Genomic DNA, 18,859 nt, shown 5'->3' with positions numbered 1-18,859 from the left:
ACGGGTAGGGGGCATATCAGTTTTTTGGGAAGCGCGCGCCATCGTGACTGCTCGTTGGACGTCTTCTTCCCTCTGCGCCGGTGCTTGCTGATCTTCATCAATGGTCTTCTTCACCTACTCTTGCACCGACATCCTCACTGTAAGAATGTCTACACTTTCTCCATTATTCATTCTAGCGTTTCTTCTGTTACTAGCACTAGAGAGTTTGAGTTTATCTCGGATCATAGCGCTAGTGTTAAATCACACACCTATGATACATGATGTTGTTCTTTTTCTTATTGTCAGAATTAATTTATGGATCACTAATAAATTGCTATTATTTCCAACATTTCTTCTGTGCCGCCATCGGAGCCCCATGTGTGTGTGGGCCTGTGGGGGATCTTGCCCCTACAATGCAATTCGTATGTGTACATGTACATACGTCCAACAAGCAAATATATCTAGTCTACTATAGCATGCACATATACAATACAAAATTTATACTCTAGCTAGGCATATATGGTAGTAGTATATACTGTATACAGAAGACACTGCGTGCATGGGTCGAGATCATCAGATAATTATTGGAGTCAAGCTGCTATGTAGCACTACCACATCTCAAGGGAATAATGAACTTGCTAATCGCTTGCACTTGCACTTGCACTTGCAGGCCAATGCAACCGCACGCACGCACGAGCAAAAAGCAGGGCCGCTTTTGCAGGGGTGGGTGCGTGCGATCATTCATCGCTCCATCCATACCATACCAGATGAAACAACAAACAAATGATTGGCCTGCTGGCTTGGCGCCGGCCATCATTCATGCATGGTGCACTGACGATGACACTGAATCTCTCTGTCTCTCTCTCTTCTCACGGTTGCTTAACGAGGGATGATCTCGATCGATCGAGGCCAATAAACATGGGCATAGAATCTTTGTCACTCGCCGGGGCTACAAGCATCGATCGGAGCAAGCTAGCCGTCACGCACATGCCGGCCATCCTCCTCTCCTCTCTCCTCGATCACCTGCATGCTGCCCCTAAAGCAGCCGGCGAGGGTTAAGCAGCCGTTTCTTTAGCAGGAAGGCACGCACGCCGCCGCCGCAGCGCGCGCGCGCACACACACGTGATTGCTCCAGAGGCGAGGTGGTCCTCCGCTACCGCGGTGGCGTGACCCGGCGGCCCGGCCGGCGTAGTGGCCACGCACGCCGGGGAAAAAGGCGCCCGCGCGGTCGGCCGCGGCTAAAGCGTCTGGACGAGCAACGACTGCAGCTGCAGGAAATTAGGCCACAGCGCATGCGAAGCCCCCCTTTTCGGTGTTGCTTCGACCTTTCCTTCCTGCGTCTGCGTGTACGTGATCCAGACTGATGCTACCTCAAGCGTTGCGACACATCAGTGACACACACACAGTTTGATTCATACATGCATTCCTGTTGCTGCCCAAAAGAAAGATTCAAAAGCTGATGGATACGTACTGTCTAGCTTGGTGACAACCAATGTTAAAAGTTGAGAACACTTGTCGATCGCGTAACCCCCCGTTTGCTTGCAGCCTCGTTCGAATTCAGTAATAGTCCAACAACCACTTCTCATGCATCTTTTTTGATGTTCATATACCTACAACATATATTAATTTGTCGATTTTTTTGCTTTATATAAAAACTTAGTAAGGTGCCTATAGGGTAAAAAACTTATGAATACACGGGAGCTTGCATTGGATGCATGTACCGTGAAAGTTAGGTTGGGGTGCCTTCAGGGACGATGGTGTCAGCCGGGATCTCCTAGAGCTGTTGGTCCTCAGTCCACACACTATGTCCCAAAATAGATGATATTTTTTCACTTTTAGACATCTTATTTGACTGTTTATCTTATTTAAAAAATTTGTATAAATATAATTTATTTTTTATGACTTATTCTAATATTAGAGGTACTTTAATAATGATTTATCTATTTTACTATTTGCACAAAATGGTCAAACATGATATCTAAAAGTCAAAAGCGTCGTGTATTTTGGGACGGAGGCGGTATATGAATGAACATGCAGTGCAACAAATATGATGAAGCATATATGCATGATGCAATGATCGTTAGGGGAGATTTACAAGGAACATGGTTGAATTTTGATCAAGGTCGTATAACCCAAAGTTAGTTATGATGAAGCATATATGCTTGGTTCTTAGGCGTCATGGCCCCTTCAAACACGTCGGCGCTCAAATTGAATTTGGGGCACTACTGTCACCACCCTCTTCGTCAGAGCTCAGAACCAAGGCAAGCACAACCAACATCACAACCAAATCCATGGTGAGATTTGTGACCTCTACCTCTGATCTCATTGGGGAAAAAAATCATGCAACACTATAATTATGTCTATTTTTGGGGCATCACGATATTTCAAAATTTCTAGAGATTCAGTCGCATAACCTTCCATAACAATCAAATTTAAATTTTTAGACCCTATAGTTCGAATTTAACTTTGATTTTTTTTTGTAAGTCACAATTTTTTAAATGTCAAAACATAGATAATACGGGTACTAAATTATTGATTATTTACAAGAAATACGACCGCTAAGTTTGTTTAAATATTTGGTCCCGTATTTGACAGTGAAGGCCATTTTCTTCAAAAAAAAAGTATGCTGCCACCTAGAATTGGTGTACAAAGGGAGGGAGCTGCCATTGGATTGCTGTTTTATAAAATAAAGAGAGAAAACAAATGAGAGAGTATTTGAGGGGTTTTGTGGAGATGCCTTAGAGTAACATACACTAGGGTCGTGTTTGGATTAAGCCTGGTTAAACTTTAGCAAGCTAATTTTAGCCCGTTAAAGTTTAGTTGCGTCTGTTTAGATCCTCTAGCTAATTGGTGTTTATTTACCATGTTATCCTTACTTTTGTTGAGCTCGATGTGGACACGAAAAAACAGATGAACAACTCCGTCTCTAACCATGCTTCAGATGGGTTTAGTTGGGTTGGAACAACTAAAGGGATTGTGTAAATTTTGGTCTTCAGCTAAAGTCTAGCTGAGTTTTAAAAACCTCCATTTGGATTCTAGCAGAAAGTTTAGCCAGTGGATCTAAACAGGTCTAGATATGTGGCCATTACGGGCGGCCTATTATGCTTGTTCCTTTTTTCTTTGCAAAAAGAAACGTACTACATCTGGATTGTTCTTTTTCTTTCTTTCTTTTGTTGTTAATTTTGGTATGTACACGAGATCATCGGTAGCTAGCAATGTCCACTTTACTTCTTCACTGAAAACAGTATGATTTTCCTTAAAAAAAGAGAGTTAAATACACCAGAGGTCCATAGGTCCATCAACTTTTAAAGTGGTTTTTTGGGTCCATAAACTTTGTATAAAGTATCACTTAGATCCATATTCCTCCACGTAGGCTTCTTATGCTGACGTGGCCTGCTGACTTGTCCAATAGAAACAGCTCTTGACCCTTCATTTTGTCGAACACGTTGTGGGCGCGCGAGCGGGATCCGCCGCCGCCGCTGCGGGCGCACGAGCGAGCCGTCGCCCCGGCCACGCGGGCGTACGAGCAGCGGTGCCTGGCGGAGGCACTGGACGCCATCAGTTTGTTGGTCTCCGCTTCCTTGTCCGTGACGCTATTCCCGCTCAAGTGGCAGCACATCAGGGACCGGCTCAACCGGCTCCACGCCGGCCACGCAGACATTCCCCGCAGGTGACGAGAACGGCGAGGGCCGGTGCGACGTGTTCGTGACCCTCCTGTGGGACGTTGCGGTGGCCGCCCAAGAGGTGCAGGAGTTGGTGCCGCGGAGCCAGGGGCGGCGGCAAGTTGCGGCTGTGCAGCGACCTCGACGTCCTAGCCGCGCCCCTTGACGCGCACGTGGCGTGGTTGGACGAGGTGTACGCGTCGAGCGCGTTGATGCGGGAGCGGGCGCTGGTGGTTCCTCGTCCCGACGTCGGGGCCAGCCACGACGACCTCTTCGCCAGGCCCAGGGTCGGCGGCTCCGAATGTAGAGGGAGGTCATGGCCATGCTCACCGAGGCGCTGCGCGACGACAAGAAGTGGGTCCGCGTTGTGGCGTTCGATGTCACAAACGGTGTCGGTGTCCTCATGGCGCTGCTCGAGTGCCCAAACGCCCGCGTCTAGGAGGAGGCCCTCGAGGCGGTCTCGGTGATCGCCGGGTCCGATGCGCACAGGGAAAATCTGGTCGTCGTTGGCATCATCGCGCCCGTGGTCCGTGTCCTCGACGAGGGCGACCACGGGCGCCGGCAGCGAGGCGGCCAAGGAGAGGGCGACGCAGTTGCTCTGTAGGCTCATCGAGAACTCGAACAACGCGTGGGCCTGCTCGCGCGCCTATGTGGCCGCGGCGGCAGCTCGCTCGTGCGCCCACAGTGGCGGCGGCAGCCCCCACTCGCGCGCCCACAAGGTGTTTGATAAAATGAAGGGTCAAGAGCTACTTCAGTGGGACAAGTCAGCAGGCCATGTCAGCATAAGAAGCCTACGTGGAGGGATATGAACTTAAGTAATACGTCATACAAAGTTTATGAATTCAAAAAGTCACTTTAAAAGTTAATGGCTGAAACCACTTCACGAGTTAATGGAGTTAATGGCTGAAACCACTTCACGTTTGTGGATACACCATCTAATTATTGTCGTAGTTTATGTTCCTATTTCGACGTTTTTTTCCCAAACTATTGAAAATTTTCTTATAATATAGGGCTGAGGTATCACGATACTTTAACAAAATGATCTATGCGCAGGACGCTACTGGAGAGGTGACATACAAGGTGCTTCCTTTCTTTGTCTATCTTCGTATTTTGCCTCTTCAGTCACTCTTTCCATAATTCTGCTCCTTTTTTACCACTTAAAGTAGATCTTTCTATAGTTCAGCTATGCAAGGCAAAACACACCATATTAGTTCACTGATTCATAACTATTGTGACATGTCAAATGCCTCAAACTTGACCCATCCTGGTGCACGTTATTGCAAATTATCCGTAGGTTTATCAGTCATATCAAAAAAGGAAGAATGGATTTGAACTCTTGCAGTTTCGCTTTTATGAGCTATCCTTTTCCTTTAGCTGAGTCCACGGAGGTAATTGGTTTCCCTTCTTTTTTTTTTTGTTCTCATTACCATTGTAATTTGCCCGTTTACACATGCAATCAATCAGTTCAAGGGACATGTTTGCTTCAATCCTGACCTCATTCCAATTTACATAAAGCCTTAACCATACGTATAGTAATATCTGTGATTTTGTCTTCGTAGCTTCTGTGCGCTTCTTAATTTATTAGACCTCCACCTGGTTACTTATGCATGGTTATCTCAGTGACCATAGAAATTTATACATTATTGTGCGTTATGAAGGTGGCAGGTGTTTCATTGCACCGAGTAGGGGCAAGGCAGCTGGGGCAATGGGGCCAGCAGTACTGCCTGCAGTGGTCTGCAGAGTAGTAAAACTAGTTCAGCTTCATAGCAAGGTAATTTATTACTTGGTAGCCCTGCAATATGAGGGTATTTTGATTTTTTTCTTTAGATTTTTTTCTTTAGATTTCTGAACTGAAGCTCGGGTTCTATCCGTTCCCCCACACTCACTCCCCACCGCTCTCGCTCTCTCCCTCCGTGCAAACCCTAGCTCCGCCTGCCGCTCTCGCTCTCAGCCTCCGCGGCCGACCAGATCCAGCTCCTCCTTGCCGGTCCCCAGATCCAGCTCGTCCTCCCCGGCCGCCAAATCCAAATCCACGCGTCGCAAATGGACAGCTACAGCAACAGCAACAGCGACCGCACCAGGGACTTCCTGTCGCAGGCTGATCCGTATTCCCCCGCCGGCGGCTAAGACATCTTCAACGACGCGGCATATCCCTTTCCGGGCTCGAGCAGCGTCAATGCTCCCCGGGTGGGCATGGCGACGTTCGACCTCAACTCACATGGCGAAGAGTGGCCCAGAATGGCAGGCTATGAGGGCCTCCTTCGCTCTGGCCCGCAAAGTGGAGGCATCGGCGGCAGCATGGGCCCCCTCCCGTTCGCGTCCGCAGCGGCAGTCGTACCCTCGGCTTACGCGCGGCTCGCAGTGGTGGTGGAGGAGGCGCCACGGCAGCTCGCGCCTTGTCGTCATCCTCCGGTGGTGGCCGTGGCCCTCCCTTGCCTCCTGTGACCGCCGGCGTGCGCGGTTCGCGTGGATCTGCATCCGACGTGACTGCCGGATCCAGGGGCCACGGTGGGGCCGCGGTGGACGTCGGTTGAGGCTTTAGGAATGTTCCTGTGGATGCTTGGAGCACCACAGTCAGTTAGGCAAGCTGATGATAGATTTGAGAGATCACTAGGCATAGTTCACAACAACTTTAAGAAAGTTTTGCAAAGTGTGGTTAAACTAGCAGCACACATCATTAAGCCAGTGGACCCATAATTCAGAACAATTCATCCTAGATTGAGAAACCCTAGGTTCTATCTCTTCTTCAACAATTATATAGGAGCAATAGATGGCACTCACATACCATGTGTGGTGCCAAGTAATAAGCTGGTTCAGCACATGTGCCGCAAGGGCATGACAACACAAAATGTGCTGGCAGTTTGTGACTTTGACATGAGATTCACATTTGTTCTTGCTGGATGGCCTGGATCTGTACATGACATGAGAGTGTTTCACTGATGCTATGACCAAGTACAGCCACGTCTTTCCACATCCACATACAAGTAAACACCTTCCTGCTGTTCCATTTGTAGCTTCTACTTGAACTAGGCTTACAAAACTGTTCCATTGTGTAGGAAAATTTTACTTGGTGGACTCCGGCTACCCAAACCGTCCAGGTTACCTTGCGCCCTACAAGGGAACCAAGTACCATCTTCCGGAGTATCGAGACGGCCCGGAGCCACGAGATAAAAAAGAGATCTTCAACTACGCACATTCATCTCTTAGAAATGTTATCGAGAGGTCGTTTGGAGTTTTGAAGATAAAGTGGAGGATGTTGTTGCAAATGCCAAGTTATCCACCTCATAAGCAAAGCCAAATTATCGTTGCATGCATGGCACTCCATAACTTCATTAGAACGAGTGGAATAGTGGATAGGGACTTTGATCGTTGTGGCGAGCAGCAGCAGCAAGGGCGAGCAGCAGCAGCCCAGCATGCAGCATGCATGGCTTTGCATGAGTGACAATTAATGAATTTAATCATGCATTAAATGAGGGCAAATCAGTCTTTGTTTGGTACAGTGCTAAAGTTTTGCCATGCATCTAAACACCAAGATGTAAAGTTTGAATGCCAAAAGATTTACAACAAAAAATTAGGGCCAAAAGTTTTGCCATTCCAAAAGCATCTAAACACCCCTAATTCTGGCTTCTATTTAGAGTCCTGTCCTTAATGCAGGCAGGACTTGCTTGTTGCTTCAGCAACGTTTTGCTTTCTAGGCATTGATACTATCTCAAAAGACCTCATATCTCAAATGTAAATCTACCTAATTACTATGGAATTCACTAGTGCGTCAAAGGGACTAATAAGCTTATCCAACTCAGCTCTATCATTTGTAAATCAACCGAAACGATAAAAAAAATTATAATAGGAGTGTAGGACTAGGGTATTGCACCTAAGCTTACATTTCACAGTTTTATGTATTATAGAGAACACAGTCCATTAGCATCACAAATAAGCAGAAACGGAAGAACAAACATCGAACACCAAAAGCTTACCGCCAAAAAGCATCACCAACATCAATTTTAACGAGATATGTTACTGGAAATGATTTAACATATACGCTGTGATGACACAGTAAATTATAAAAGAGAAGTAACTATCCATGGTGTGATAACTTCCATACTGACACAGTTGCTGTATAATAACCTGATGAAGAGAATGTTGCTGTACACTAACAGCTAGCAATAGCAAGGTAGAAGTAATCTCAAGAGACGTATGGTATGAATAAGTACCTTTTATTGTTTCTATAAAAACGTTACTAGTATTTTTTCAATAGCATAGTGCAAAGCAGTGACATAATGGTCTTCTTTCTTTGTCCAGAAATAATAAGAAAATAGAATCTACGGAGGGGCTCTCTGTCCCTCGGTATAGGGAAGGATTTATTGAGGTTAGCAATAAAGATTGTAAAAAAAAAGAGATAGCTTTCATAAGCCCATTTATAGAAGTGACACAATGGTTCTGTTTGCCCTAGCTTGATAAGATAAGTACTCAAGTGCTGAAATAAAGATTGTGAAAGCCGCACCAATGGTCAATGCAGCATGGAATTGGTCATGAAGAGTGTGGCATAAAAAAAAGTAGGGAGTTATTTGACTAGAACTTAAGTGCAATTTACTTTAGTCCAAATCTGTAGGCATACAGCCACTGAGGTCAACAAGATGTTCTACACACAATCTTTATCCTTCTTGTGGAGTAAAAAAGCATGAATGACTCGAGCAGTAAATGCCTAACATAGCTGGATTGAAACCATTACATTGCTGTCTTAGTGATCAACCACGCATCTACCCCCGATCTCCTGTCTAAATATCCCATACCTAAAAACTAGCATTTTAGGAGATAGAGGTGTTGCAACAGATCTCCTATCTCATCTCCCATCTATAATTTTTAAGACATCTCCTAAAAACAGCCCTTTCTAGCCTAAAGAAAGGAGAGAACCCCCTCTCCTCTATTCCTAAAGAAATATAGGAGACAAATTTAAGGTAATTTGCTGCAGCAGTGCTCGCCTATATGCTGAAATGGTTTTAGGGTACTCTCCTACAAAAACTTACTACATAATATAAGAGATCTGATGGAGTTGCTCTAAAGAGGCTTATCTTCAATGTATAACATATCCCAACTTCAAAGGGTAAAACCTATCCACGACCCCATCGTCAGGAATACAAATAATTTCAGAATCATTTAACAAATTCGGAGGCTGTAATAACAATACATTCCAATTCCAATACCTTGATTCCCTCGAATTATTTTCATGCTACACATACCACTCAACAATCAAGTAAAAAATGTATTCAGAACAAATACCCCCACTTTTGAATAGCATGTTCCTATCATCATTTAACTTTTATACAATTCTGAAGATGATGCCTAAAGTTACTAGTCTACCATTAACATCGCCAGTGCATAATCAATTTTTTATTTTGGTATCCTAGCTTTTGCTGAGGCGACAATATCATAAATGTATATAATCTTTTATTCAGAAGATCAAACATCCTAGAAGATTTGAGGACCACAGTGACATGAGCAAATCTTCCATCTACTTTCCCCTGCTCCCATCGCAAGACAGCATCTAAGCTATGAGCACATTTCCCCATCTACTTTACATCCTTGAACCGATATCTAATACCTCCATATAAAGCAGCAATTCTAACAAACAAAAAGAACAATTAACATATCCAGGGTGAGCATTACCTTTGTCATCAACTCAAAAATGCCAGGATCCTCTCTCTAAGGACCCAAAGGCTGCGTCTGAGGGGTCTCTGGAACAATGTCAAAAATGAACTTTATCAGCGAGCAGAGCCCGCCCAGGAAGTTGTGGGCAAAGTCCACCAACTTCACCCTCACCCCATCCCACCTCCGCTTGCTGCGACTGCACTAGCATCATAGCCCGGAAGAATCGACTACGAGTAGAAGTGGAACTTGGCGACGTAGGGCTCCGTCGAGCTCGGCGGCCACGTGATAGCGCCGATCTTGATGTCGACGACGCAGGGCGCCTCAAGCCCCGCGAGGAGGTCGTCGAGGACGAGGTGCGGATGCGGTTCCCCGGGCCGCGCCTCGGTGGGGAGGAGTCGCGTGCCGTGGAATGGAACCGCGGGAAGAATGTGTCCCGGATGCGGGCCGGGACGCCGGCGTGGGCGGAGAACGCCTCGCTTAGGGCGTCCCCAACAACAGTAGCTATTCGACGTGGACAAAACAAAAAAAAAAAAAGCGACGAAAGCTGATCTATTTCATTCAATATTATATAAAAAAATAAGAATGTATAAAACAGCTTTTGTTTCTCACCTATACGTAAGGCAGTTACGTAGCTACCACCGCTATGGACGCCCTTAGTCGTGTCTGGCCTCCTATTGGTACCGGACACGGCAACTACTGGGCTGCCCCTCGTCTCGTCAAGAAAATAGTGATTTTAGCATTATAAAACGTGGACTTCACTTTTTTATTATCTCATAAATGAAATTCGTTCTTTTGCTATTATCAAATGTGGCTCTCCAGTTAAAATGACATTTGAGTAATTTTATATCAAATTTAATTATTTTATTTTTTTGTGACATCTTTTCCTTCCCGTTTTGCCCCTGGCTGAACGCACGTTATTCCATCCTTCCTTTTTCCATTCACGGTTGTTGACGGAGCGAACTGGCAAGAGAGACGAGACGGAGAGCTCGGCCGGCGCAACTCCAGACGGAAGCCGCCGCCACCGCCCCGAGGAGAGGGCACCGCGTCCGCGTTCTGGGCGGCGCTGCCGGCGGCCGCGCCGCGGACGACAGAGGCCGCCACTGGAGGCGCAGGCGGCGGCCGCCGCGACGGCGTACGTTCCCATGGCGCAGGCGCAGCACCACCACCACCTCAACCTTCTCGCCGCGCTCTCCGGCGCCTTGAGGCGCGCCGAGGAGGAGATCCGGTGGCTCCGCCACGGCTTCTGACACGTACTAGCGCATCCGTCGCTCGCGCATTGATCGTTGTCCGTCCGTGTGTTCTTGGCAGCGTTTACGTTCTTCTTGATTTTGTGTGTGCTCTTGTGCGCCTTTTGGATTCCATGGAACTTGTTTCAGTTAGCATCTTGTCTGTATCAGCCCCAAGAAGTCATTTAGTAGTACAAGCATAAATTCATATAGTTCATATTCTTTTGCGGTCATTTCTTATTGTCAGAGTCAGCTAGCGATGAAATTCTCTATTGGAGAATGGAGTAGACTTAATAAATTTTAGGCGCGGTCTTATTGGATGTTTAACACATGGAGTATTAAATATAGACTAATTACGAAACTAATTATATAGTTGACGACTAATTTACTATATGAATTTTTTTAGTCTAATTAGTCCATGATTTGATAATGTTTGCTACGGTAAACATATGCTAATAACAAATTAATTAGACTTAAAAAATTCGTTTCGTAAAGACATACTCCCTCCGTCCCATTGAGTTTATCGCTCGGGAACCGGAATTGTGAGGGGGGCACGGTTTTCCAACGACAAACTCAATGGGACGAAGAGAGTACTATGTAATTTGTTTTTTATTAGTATTCGAACACCCATACGCCATCCAGCCGAATCCAATACTGCACAAGAATCGATGACATCTGAAAAACGTTCAGATGTGCAATGCCCATCAATTCAGGGCAGGAGGCTAGCTGCAGATGAGCAGATTACAGCAAGGATAACCGGCCTGCGGAGAGGGGAGAAAGAAAGAAAGAATCAAAGAATTCCCTTTCGCCCGTCGGTCACTTTTCCTCGTGAGACCTCGCTTTCTTTGCCCTCTGCGGCTGCGTCTGCGGAGTCGCGGAGAGGGGGAAAGCGAAGGGCCACGGCAAAAGGCTGCGGGCGGGCTGGCGCGAACGCGGCTTCCGTTTGGAGTTGCGCCGGCCGAGCTCTCCGTCTCGTCTCTCTCGCCCGTTCGCTCCGTCAATCGATCGTGAATGGAAAAAGGAACGATAGGATAACGTGCGTTCAGCCAGGGGCAAAACGGGAAGGAAAAAATGCCGCGAAAAAAAAATTGATTAACTTTGGCATAAAATTACTCAAATGACATTCTAGCTGATAATAGCCGAGCGAATTTCATTTGTGGAATGATAAAAGAGTAAAGCCCACGTTTGCAAAATCAAATTTTTCTCCGTTTCGTCTACCGCCGCCCACTCGCCGGGAAACCGAACTGATTCCAGATTTCCAGTGGCTCGGATGTAAAAGGACCCAAAAGTTCACGCCGCACCCACCGGCAGCCCGAAAAATACGGGCAATTTAATTTATTGCCACTCTTACGGTTGCCACTCCTCTAGTTGCCAGCGTTAAAAGTGCTCATACGTATTTGCCACTGCATGCAATTCGCCTCCTACGGATTTGCCATTTTCGCCGACGTGTCGTGCCAGATGGACTCGCCAGCGTGGAAGGCAGCCTGGGAGGCCTGTTTGGGCCTGACAAATGACCTTCCTGCCCCTCGCCCTTTTGTTTTGTTCCCAGGCTAGTCCCGGTTGGGTCAGAGGCACCCCACAGCACTCTCGCAGCTTCTCTCACCCCCACTCCTCCTGTGTACTACTGATGGAACATGTATATGGAACATGGTGAAAAATACATGCTGGAACATGGTGCATATATGCTGAAAAATGCAAGCTCAAACTGCCACAAATTACCATAACAACATACATAACTGATCCAACAAAATGCATAGATCCATACATAAAAGGTCCACGGTCATTGACATTAGTTCTTACAGCAGTGGCACATGACAACCATTAGTGGTACATGGCCATACAAAATAGGTCCTTGATCCATGACTGAATAGTTTCGTTAAAGTAGTGGCACATGATAGCCATTAGTTATACATGTCCATACATAACAGGTCCATCCAGAAAAGAACACGCATGCAAAATATTCAACAGAGAAGCCTTAGTTGGCAGCCTTTGTTGGTGTGGATTTCTTCACCTTGGATGCTAGTTGTTTCTTTCTTGGTGTCATTTTCTTTGGAGCAGCTGCTGGTACTATCTCCAATGGCACCGGTTCCTCCAAGTCCAACCTCCTACATTGAACAAATAGTTAGATTTGTATTTATGGTTTTTTTGTCAAGTCAATGGTGGCAACAAACCTCTGGCATGGTGGGGCTGCCTCCATTGATGCTGCTACTGGGACAAGAGCCAAACATGGCGGCTATGCTATTGCCTCTCTTGCTGCTCCTGCTGCTTGTGCCGCCGCCTTTGCCTCCCTTGCTGCTGCCCTCTTGGCTCTTGGTGTTTCCTCTCCCACTTCTGCTGAATCTTCAATAGTTTTTTGCTTCTTCCTTCCAGGCTTTGTTGCTGTCTTCTTGGTCCTCTTCCTGTACACAAATATTTGTGAAAGTTAGTAATTAAGTGTGACAAGAAACAAAGGAAGTGAAAATGTAATATACCTTTTCTTGGTCCCTGTGAGGCTACACCTCCAGCTAGTTGCTCTATGGCCAAGTTCACCGCAGCCCTTACATGTCACTTGTCTTGTTGGTTTGCCTGACCTCTCCAAACAGCTTAGGGTTCTATTCTTCTTGGTCCTGCCTAGTGGTTTAGGGTCCTTCACCACAGGTGGAAAAACCTTGAAACCCTTGTCTACTTTAGGCCATTGTTGCTTGTCAGTTATGTGTGGTATGACTCCTGCATAAGCTGATTGCAACTTCTTCACACTGTATGCCTCATGCACATATTTGCTCATGTCTGGCTGCCTCTCAATAGTAATCACTGCAAGAGCATGTGAGCAAGGCTTGCCACTAACTTGCCACTCCCTACATGTGCACTTCTGCTCTTCAAGGTATACGACATGCCTTCTAATTTCCTCACCCTGGTACCATACAGCAACTTCAGCTTCTCTAGGATTTCCTTTGAGCACTTTTAGATGACCAAGTCCCCTGCTGGCAGCATTTAACTGATGAATTACAGCTGGTAGAATGTCCCCTGACATGGCTACCGAAATCTTCCTTCTCCTTTCCCAAAGTTCCAGAGTCTTGATCCTGATTGCATCAGCTAGTGAGTCTAATGGCAAGTCTTTGAACTCTTTGATCCAAGAATTCCAGGACTCTGCCAGATTGTTGTTTATGTAGTCACATTTAATTTCTTCTGAGAACTTGCTTCTGGCCCACTTTAGTTTGTGATGCTCATTTAACCAAGGCCAAATGTCTGACCTTCCTACAGTAGCCTTTGCCATTAGCATGTCAAACTTCTCCTCTGAGTATGCTCTAGCTGCTGGCCACATGTACTGACCAGCATAGGTGGAACCACATAACCTCTTCTTCATGTTCTCCATCAAATGCCTAAAGCATTCCCTCTGCTCTACCCTGGGGAATACTTGCTTAACTGCAGCCTCTAGGCCCTTGCAGGCATCTGTGCAGATAGCCAAATGCTCTACTGGCCCAAGTGCCTTAGCCAACTGCTCCATGAACCAAATCCAATTTTCCTTGGTCTCAGACTGAAAGAATCCAAAGGCTATTGGAAACATCCAATTATGACCATCTATACCATTGGCTGAAGGCAACTGACCATTCCACTGGCCATTAAGATGAGTAGAATCTATGCTAATGTATGGCCTACAGCCCTCTAAAAAACCATCAATCTGAGCTTTGAATGCACAGAAAAACCTACTGAAGTGAACCTTATCTCCTACTTGAACAGTGTCTGTCTCAACCACACTTCCAGGTGACCTGAGCTCTACCTCTGCTTTGAATCTATATAACCAATCAAAAGAATCATCCCACTTACCAAAAAGCTTATCTGTAGCCCTCTGCCTACCATACCAGCAAGTCTGGTAGTTGATCTTGACCTTGTATTGCTTCTCAAGTTCCTTCCTGACTGCCTTTGCCCCCATTGAGGGATCATCTCTAAGCAAAGGAACTGCTCTCTCAGCAATCCAGGCCTGGGATGCCATCCTGTTGAGTACTCTTGATCTAGAAGCACAAGTATGAGTATTCTTGTTTATTTGTATCTGCAAAAGAACAATGACAAATGTCACATATAAAATTCACATATAAAACAATGACAGAGATGTTTATTAAAAAACAATGGCAAGTTATTCAAAAAATAATGGCAAGTTATTCAAAAAACAATGGCAAGTTATTCAAAAAACAATGGCAAGTTATTATACCCTGACACTGCCATCAATCTGAGTTTTTGCTCTAATAATCCATTGGCATCCTCCAGATCTGCAGAAACCCCTAAACCTCTTTTTGTCTGATTTTTCAGTGCCCAACTCAAACTCTTTAACTATAGAATGTTGTTTCACTGCCATTCTAAATTCAGGCATTGATGGATAGATTTGGCCTACAGACATATCAGGATTATCTCTGTCATAGAAATACAAAGGCTCAAACTCAGCATTATCATCAACAAGCATAGCTGTTGCATCCATCTTTGCTTGCAACTCAGGAGGAATGACTGGCACAGGTATCTCGGCTGGACCATCACCACCATCTACAAGATCATCTGCAGCTTTGAAGCCCATGGCTTCATATATTTTGTCCTCATCTACTAAGACAGTGGCATCCCCATCTAATTCTTCCTCTTGTAATATAGTGTAAGCTGACCAATCAATTCCATGATCATCTAAGTTAGTATGGTCTGGACTGCTACAAGCATCATCAGTGCATTCAACATTAGCTTGAGCATTAGCTTGCTCTGCTGTTACACCAGATGTGGAATGAACACCAGATGTGGAATGAACACTATGCTCATTTGGCACATTTGTCTTTCCTACATCCCATCTAGGCTGTCTGGACGATTCCTTGTCCCTGTCAAGCACCTCACAGTTCACATCCATTTCCTTCTCATCCCATCTGGCCTCTATCATCTCCATGAACTGCTCATCAGTAGTAACCTTCCACTCTGTCCCACTGTCTTTGTCCACACCCCAAACAAGTAACTGCTGATCCCTACCCCAAATGATGTTTGTCCTCATTTCTTCCACAAACTTAGACAGGGAGCACTGGGTGCTAAGATCAAACCACACATCATGCTCTTGCTGAACCATTTCCACACTGTCATCATAATCACCAGTGGCTATGTATTTATCAACACAAACATGGATTCTAAAAGCATTTCTAGGATCAATCCTGGACAGAACCGTAAGCACATTAAAAAATGTAGAAGAAAGGACTGCTGGATCCCAAAATCTACAACACATGCAAGCTCGAACTTACCAAGGAGGGCAGCCAGTCCCCTTCATCTTAATGCATACGAATCAACAATAACCGCAGTGTGACTACATTGGATGTAACAAAAATAAGATTGAAACCCTAGGTTCAGCAGATTTGGGCGAAATGGTGTTCAGGGGAGTACGATTCGTACCTACTGCTCGTCGTGCGTCGAAGAATGGGGACAGTACGTCGGCTATGGCTGGGGAAGTGGCCGCCGCCGCACCCCCTTCCTGGCCGCCGCCGCTGACTTGACCGCCGCCACTGCCTTGACCGCCGCCGCGGCCAGAAGAAAAATGGGGGAGAGGAGGATGAAGGCAGGAGCCGGAGTGGGGGTGGCGACCCGGCCCGAGGCCGGCCTGGCTACGCCGACGGGGAGGTCGCCGGCGCCTCCTGCTTGTCTGCCGCCGCCGCCATGAGGTTCAGGGAGAGGGCGCTGCGTGAGTTGGAGTAGAGTCGGGGGCTTCTCGGTCCAGGATCGGTCCTTTGCCTGGCCCAGAAAAGAACGTGAGGTGGAGGAGGGGCAGGAAGGTCATTTGCCAGGCCCAAACAGGCCTCCCAGGCTGCCTTCCACGCTGGCGAGTCCATCTGCCACGACACGTCGGTGAAAATGGCAAATCCGTAGGAGGCGAATTGCATGCAGTGGCAAATACGTAGGAACACTTTTAACGCTGGCAACTAGAGGAGTGGCAACCGTAAGAGTGGCAATAAATTAAATCGTCCGAAAAATACTATTCAACTGAAAATTTATAATCTTTTACGATAAGTCACGGTCAAACGAACGTGCTCTTGTCCCTCCTCTATTAAAATCTCACCGGTCTCTGTCCTCGCCGGCAATCCTCCTCCTCCCTCCCATCGCCGCTCCCCAGTCCTCCTCCTCCCTCCCATCGCCGGTCCCAAGTCCCAACCGTTTCCTTCTCCGCCCTCCCCGCCGGCCAACATGATGCACATGACCTTCTACTGGGGCAAGTCGGCCACGATCCTATTCGACGGCTGGCGCACCTCCACGTGGCCCGGCTACCTCCTCTCCCTCGTAGCCCTGCTCCTCGCCGCCGCCTTCTTCCAGTACCTCGAGGCCCTGCGGGTCCGCATGAAGCTCGTCGCGGGAGGAGAAGGAGGCGGCGCTAAGGCTAAGGCAGCCTCCTCCATCCCGCCACCCGCCAGCTCCGACCCGCGGACGCCGCTCCTCGCGCCCGCCTTCGCGGCCGGGCGCTGGCCGGCGCGTGTGGCCGTGGCCGCGATGTTCGGGGTCAACTCCGGCCTCGGCTACCTGCTCATGCTCGCCGTCATGTCGTTCAACGGCGGCGTGCTCATCGCCGTCGTCGTGGGCCTCGCGCTCGGGTACCTCGCGTTCCGCAGCAGCGACGGCGAGGATCTCGTCGTCGTCGACAACCCCTGCGCCTGCGCCTAAGGGTATGTATGGGGTCGCCGGATTGCCTTGTCCCCAGGTTTGCCTTCCTTGTCGCTGTTGTTGTATAACACAGGTATCATTTCGTAATAAAAATCATGTACAGATCCAATTCTGCGTTTGGAGGATTTGCAGAAGTGTTGTTTAGGGGACATTGTAGGGTAAAGAATCAAAAAAAATTGTATTATTATTGTCTTATTCCTATCGATGAATGTCATGAATCGATCGGAGGAGATGGATCTTAAGCAAGCAGTTAACTTGATTGACTTAATTTGAGATCAAATTTGACAGCATCTAGAATGGACATATTTATTCTGTTTGCTTTGCTACTATCCAAGAAACGGAAAGATCAACTGCATGAAGCATAGCCACACCTGATGGAAGAATTTGAAGCTAGCTAGCTCAGATCCGATCACTGGAAAGAGAAGAAGGCTTGTCCTCTATGAATTGTACTCCGTAGCTATATGTCCCTACGACTGTGAATACAAAGTACAGGGTAATGGATGGAGGGGGAAACCATTGTTACTGTTCGTTGTAAAAGTGTACTATCCGGTTCTTCAAAAGAGCAGATTGATATGGACCAGACTTGTTTAGAAACCGCAGTAGAAATTTCAGGTTATATCATCATGCTCGTTCGTTCATGGTTTGTTATCTTTATGTTGAGCTAATGTAGTTTAGCTTGCGTGAATTGTGAAATGTATGAGTTGATTCATTGATCCTTGGATTAGCTGTGGGCGTTGACTATTGACAAAGGCAGGCCATTGCTGCCGCATCGGCATACGCCGCCGTCGTCCATGACTTCGGAATAAGTTCGGATATGACGGGGTGCCTCCTTTTTCAGCAGGGATGGTCCCTTCGCTACTGCCCTATGCCGTGTGGTATATGAACTCCTTTTGCCGGATAACATACCTAATCAGATTTAGTTGTCCACCATATTAGTCCGATTTAAAGCTTTGGTTGCAAAATGAGCTCAAACAGAGGGCATGTCATTTAAAAAAAAAATCAAACAGAGGGCACGCCATTTGACATGGATTCGTTTTATTGTAATTGTTCTCTCTTCATTTTTAATAACAGTGGATACCTAGTTTTCTAACTACTCTCTTTGCCCTAAAATTCAAGATACCTTAGAAATCATAGAACAGATTACAAGTTAAAAAAAAACTACAATAATAACTATGAAGAGATTTTTGTACTTATCGTATTTGAGCTTGGTGGTAGATATCAATAGCAGGTACACGGTGCTCCGGGGGAATTAATAATGGCCTAAAGTATTTTATAATTTAGGATAAAAATTTGAATGATTCAATTCCTTTATATTTCATGAAGACGACGGAGGTAACTCCATTGCCATTTTCAATACTTACTGCCTACTACGTTGCTAAAAAAGGAGGAATTCGGGGGCAGCCACCGGCGCGTTGGTGGCGCGGCCGCCTGCGGTGACCCCCAGCTGCCCGGCCGGCCAGCAGGACGAGGAAGACAGAGGCCGGAATACGTGCATCCGAAGCTGTACCCGGTATAGAACCAATCGGTAATTCAACAGCACAACTTACCAACAGTTCATAGACGATAACCTGGTATCGGTGATTCAGTGGCCGATTAAAAAATCTTGCCCAATCCCATTGACGCCCGGAACAAGCTGCTGCTGAATTTACTGCTCAAATCTCAAAAATTAAATATGTTTTTTCATGCCACTTCATTTTCTGTTAT

At 46.5% G+C, this 18,859-nt stretch overlaps 2 protein-coding genes across 3 annotated transcripts; one reads left to right on the top strand and one right to left on the bottom strand.

Annotated features, from left to right (window-relative positions):
- Nucleotides 1-12,503: 12,503 nt before the first annotated feature.
- On the bottom strand, nucleotides 12,504-16,383 carry LOC136537117 (uncharacterized). The gene is made up of 7 exons (XM_066529192.1): nucleotides 16,285-16,383; nucleotides 15,971-16,234; nucleotides 15,751-15,776; nucleotides 14,700-15,663; nucleotides 12,985-14,540; nucleotides 12,685-12,912; nucleotides 12,504-12,618 (listed from the first exon to the last, which is right to left on the bottom strand). Exons 1-6 carry the CDS (start codon nucleotides 16,381-16,383, stop codon nucleotides 12,747-12,749), a joined length of 3,075 nt encoding a protein of 1,024 aa, XP_066385289.1. The 3' UTR covers nucleotides 12,504-12,618; nucleotides 12,685-12,746.
- Nucleotides 16,384-16,581: 198 nt separating this feature from the next.
- Nucleotides 16,582-17,779, top strand: LOC136539768 (copper transporter 5.1-like). Of its 2 annotated transcripts, none has more exons than XM_066531744.1 (2): nucleotides 16,582-17,157; nucleotides 17,491-17,779. In XM_066531744.1, exon 1 carries the CDS (start codon nucleotides 16,685-16,687, stop codon nucleotides 17,153-17,155), a length of 471 nt encoding a protein of 156 aa, XP_066387841.1. In that variant the 5' UTR covers nucleotides 16,582-16,684; the 3' UTR covers nucleotides 17,156-17,157; nucleotides 17,491-17,779. The 2 variants fall into 2 exon arrangements, with proteins under 2 accessions (XP_066387841.1, XP_066387840.1); XM_066531743.1 differs by lacking the exon at nucleotides 17,491-17,779 and adding an exon at nucleotides 17,259-17,484.
- Nucleotides 17,780-18,859: the final 1,080 nt, after the last annotated feature.

Source organism: Miscanthus floridulus, chromosome 2, assembly GCF_019320115.1.
Source record: "Miscanthus floridulus cultivar M001 chromosome 2, ASM1932011v1, whole genome shotgun sequence".
NCBI classification, from domain to species: Eukaryota; Viridiplantae; Streptophyta; class Magnoliopsida; order Poales; family Poaceae; genus Miscanthus; species Miscanthus floridulus.
Note: the sequence above shows the minus strand (reverse complement) of the source record. Positions and strands in the feature narration are given on the sequence as shown.

What these genes read in the sequence shown, in the direction of transcription:
- LOC136537117 (XM_066529192.1), bottom strand. Translation starts at nt 16,383, where the DNA reads ATGCAATTCGCCTCCTACGGATTTGCCATTTTCACCGACGTGTCGTGG. An exon ending in GGGAGGCCTGTTTGGGCCTG is followed by an intron (nt 16,235 to 16,284) that starts GCAAATGACCTT and finishes TTTCTGGGCCAG; the next exon opens with GCAAAGGACCGATCCTGGAC. An exon ending in CTCACAGGGACCAAGAAAAG is followed by an intron (nt 12,913 to 12,984) that starts GTATATTACATT and finishes ATTTGTGTACAG; the next exon opens with GAAGAGGACCAAGAAGACAG.
- LOC136539768 (XM_066531744.1), top strand. Translation starts at nt 16,685, where the DNA reads ATGATGCACATGACCTTCTACTGGGGCAAGTCGGCCACGATCCTATTC.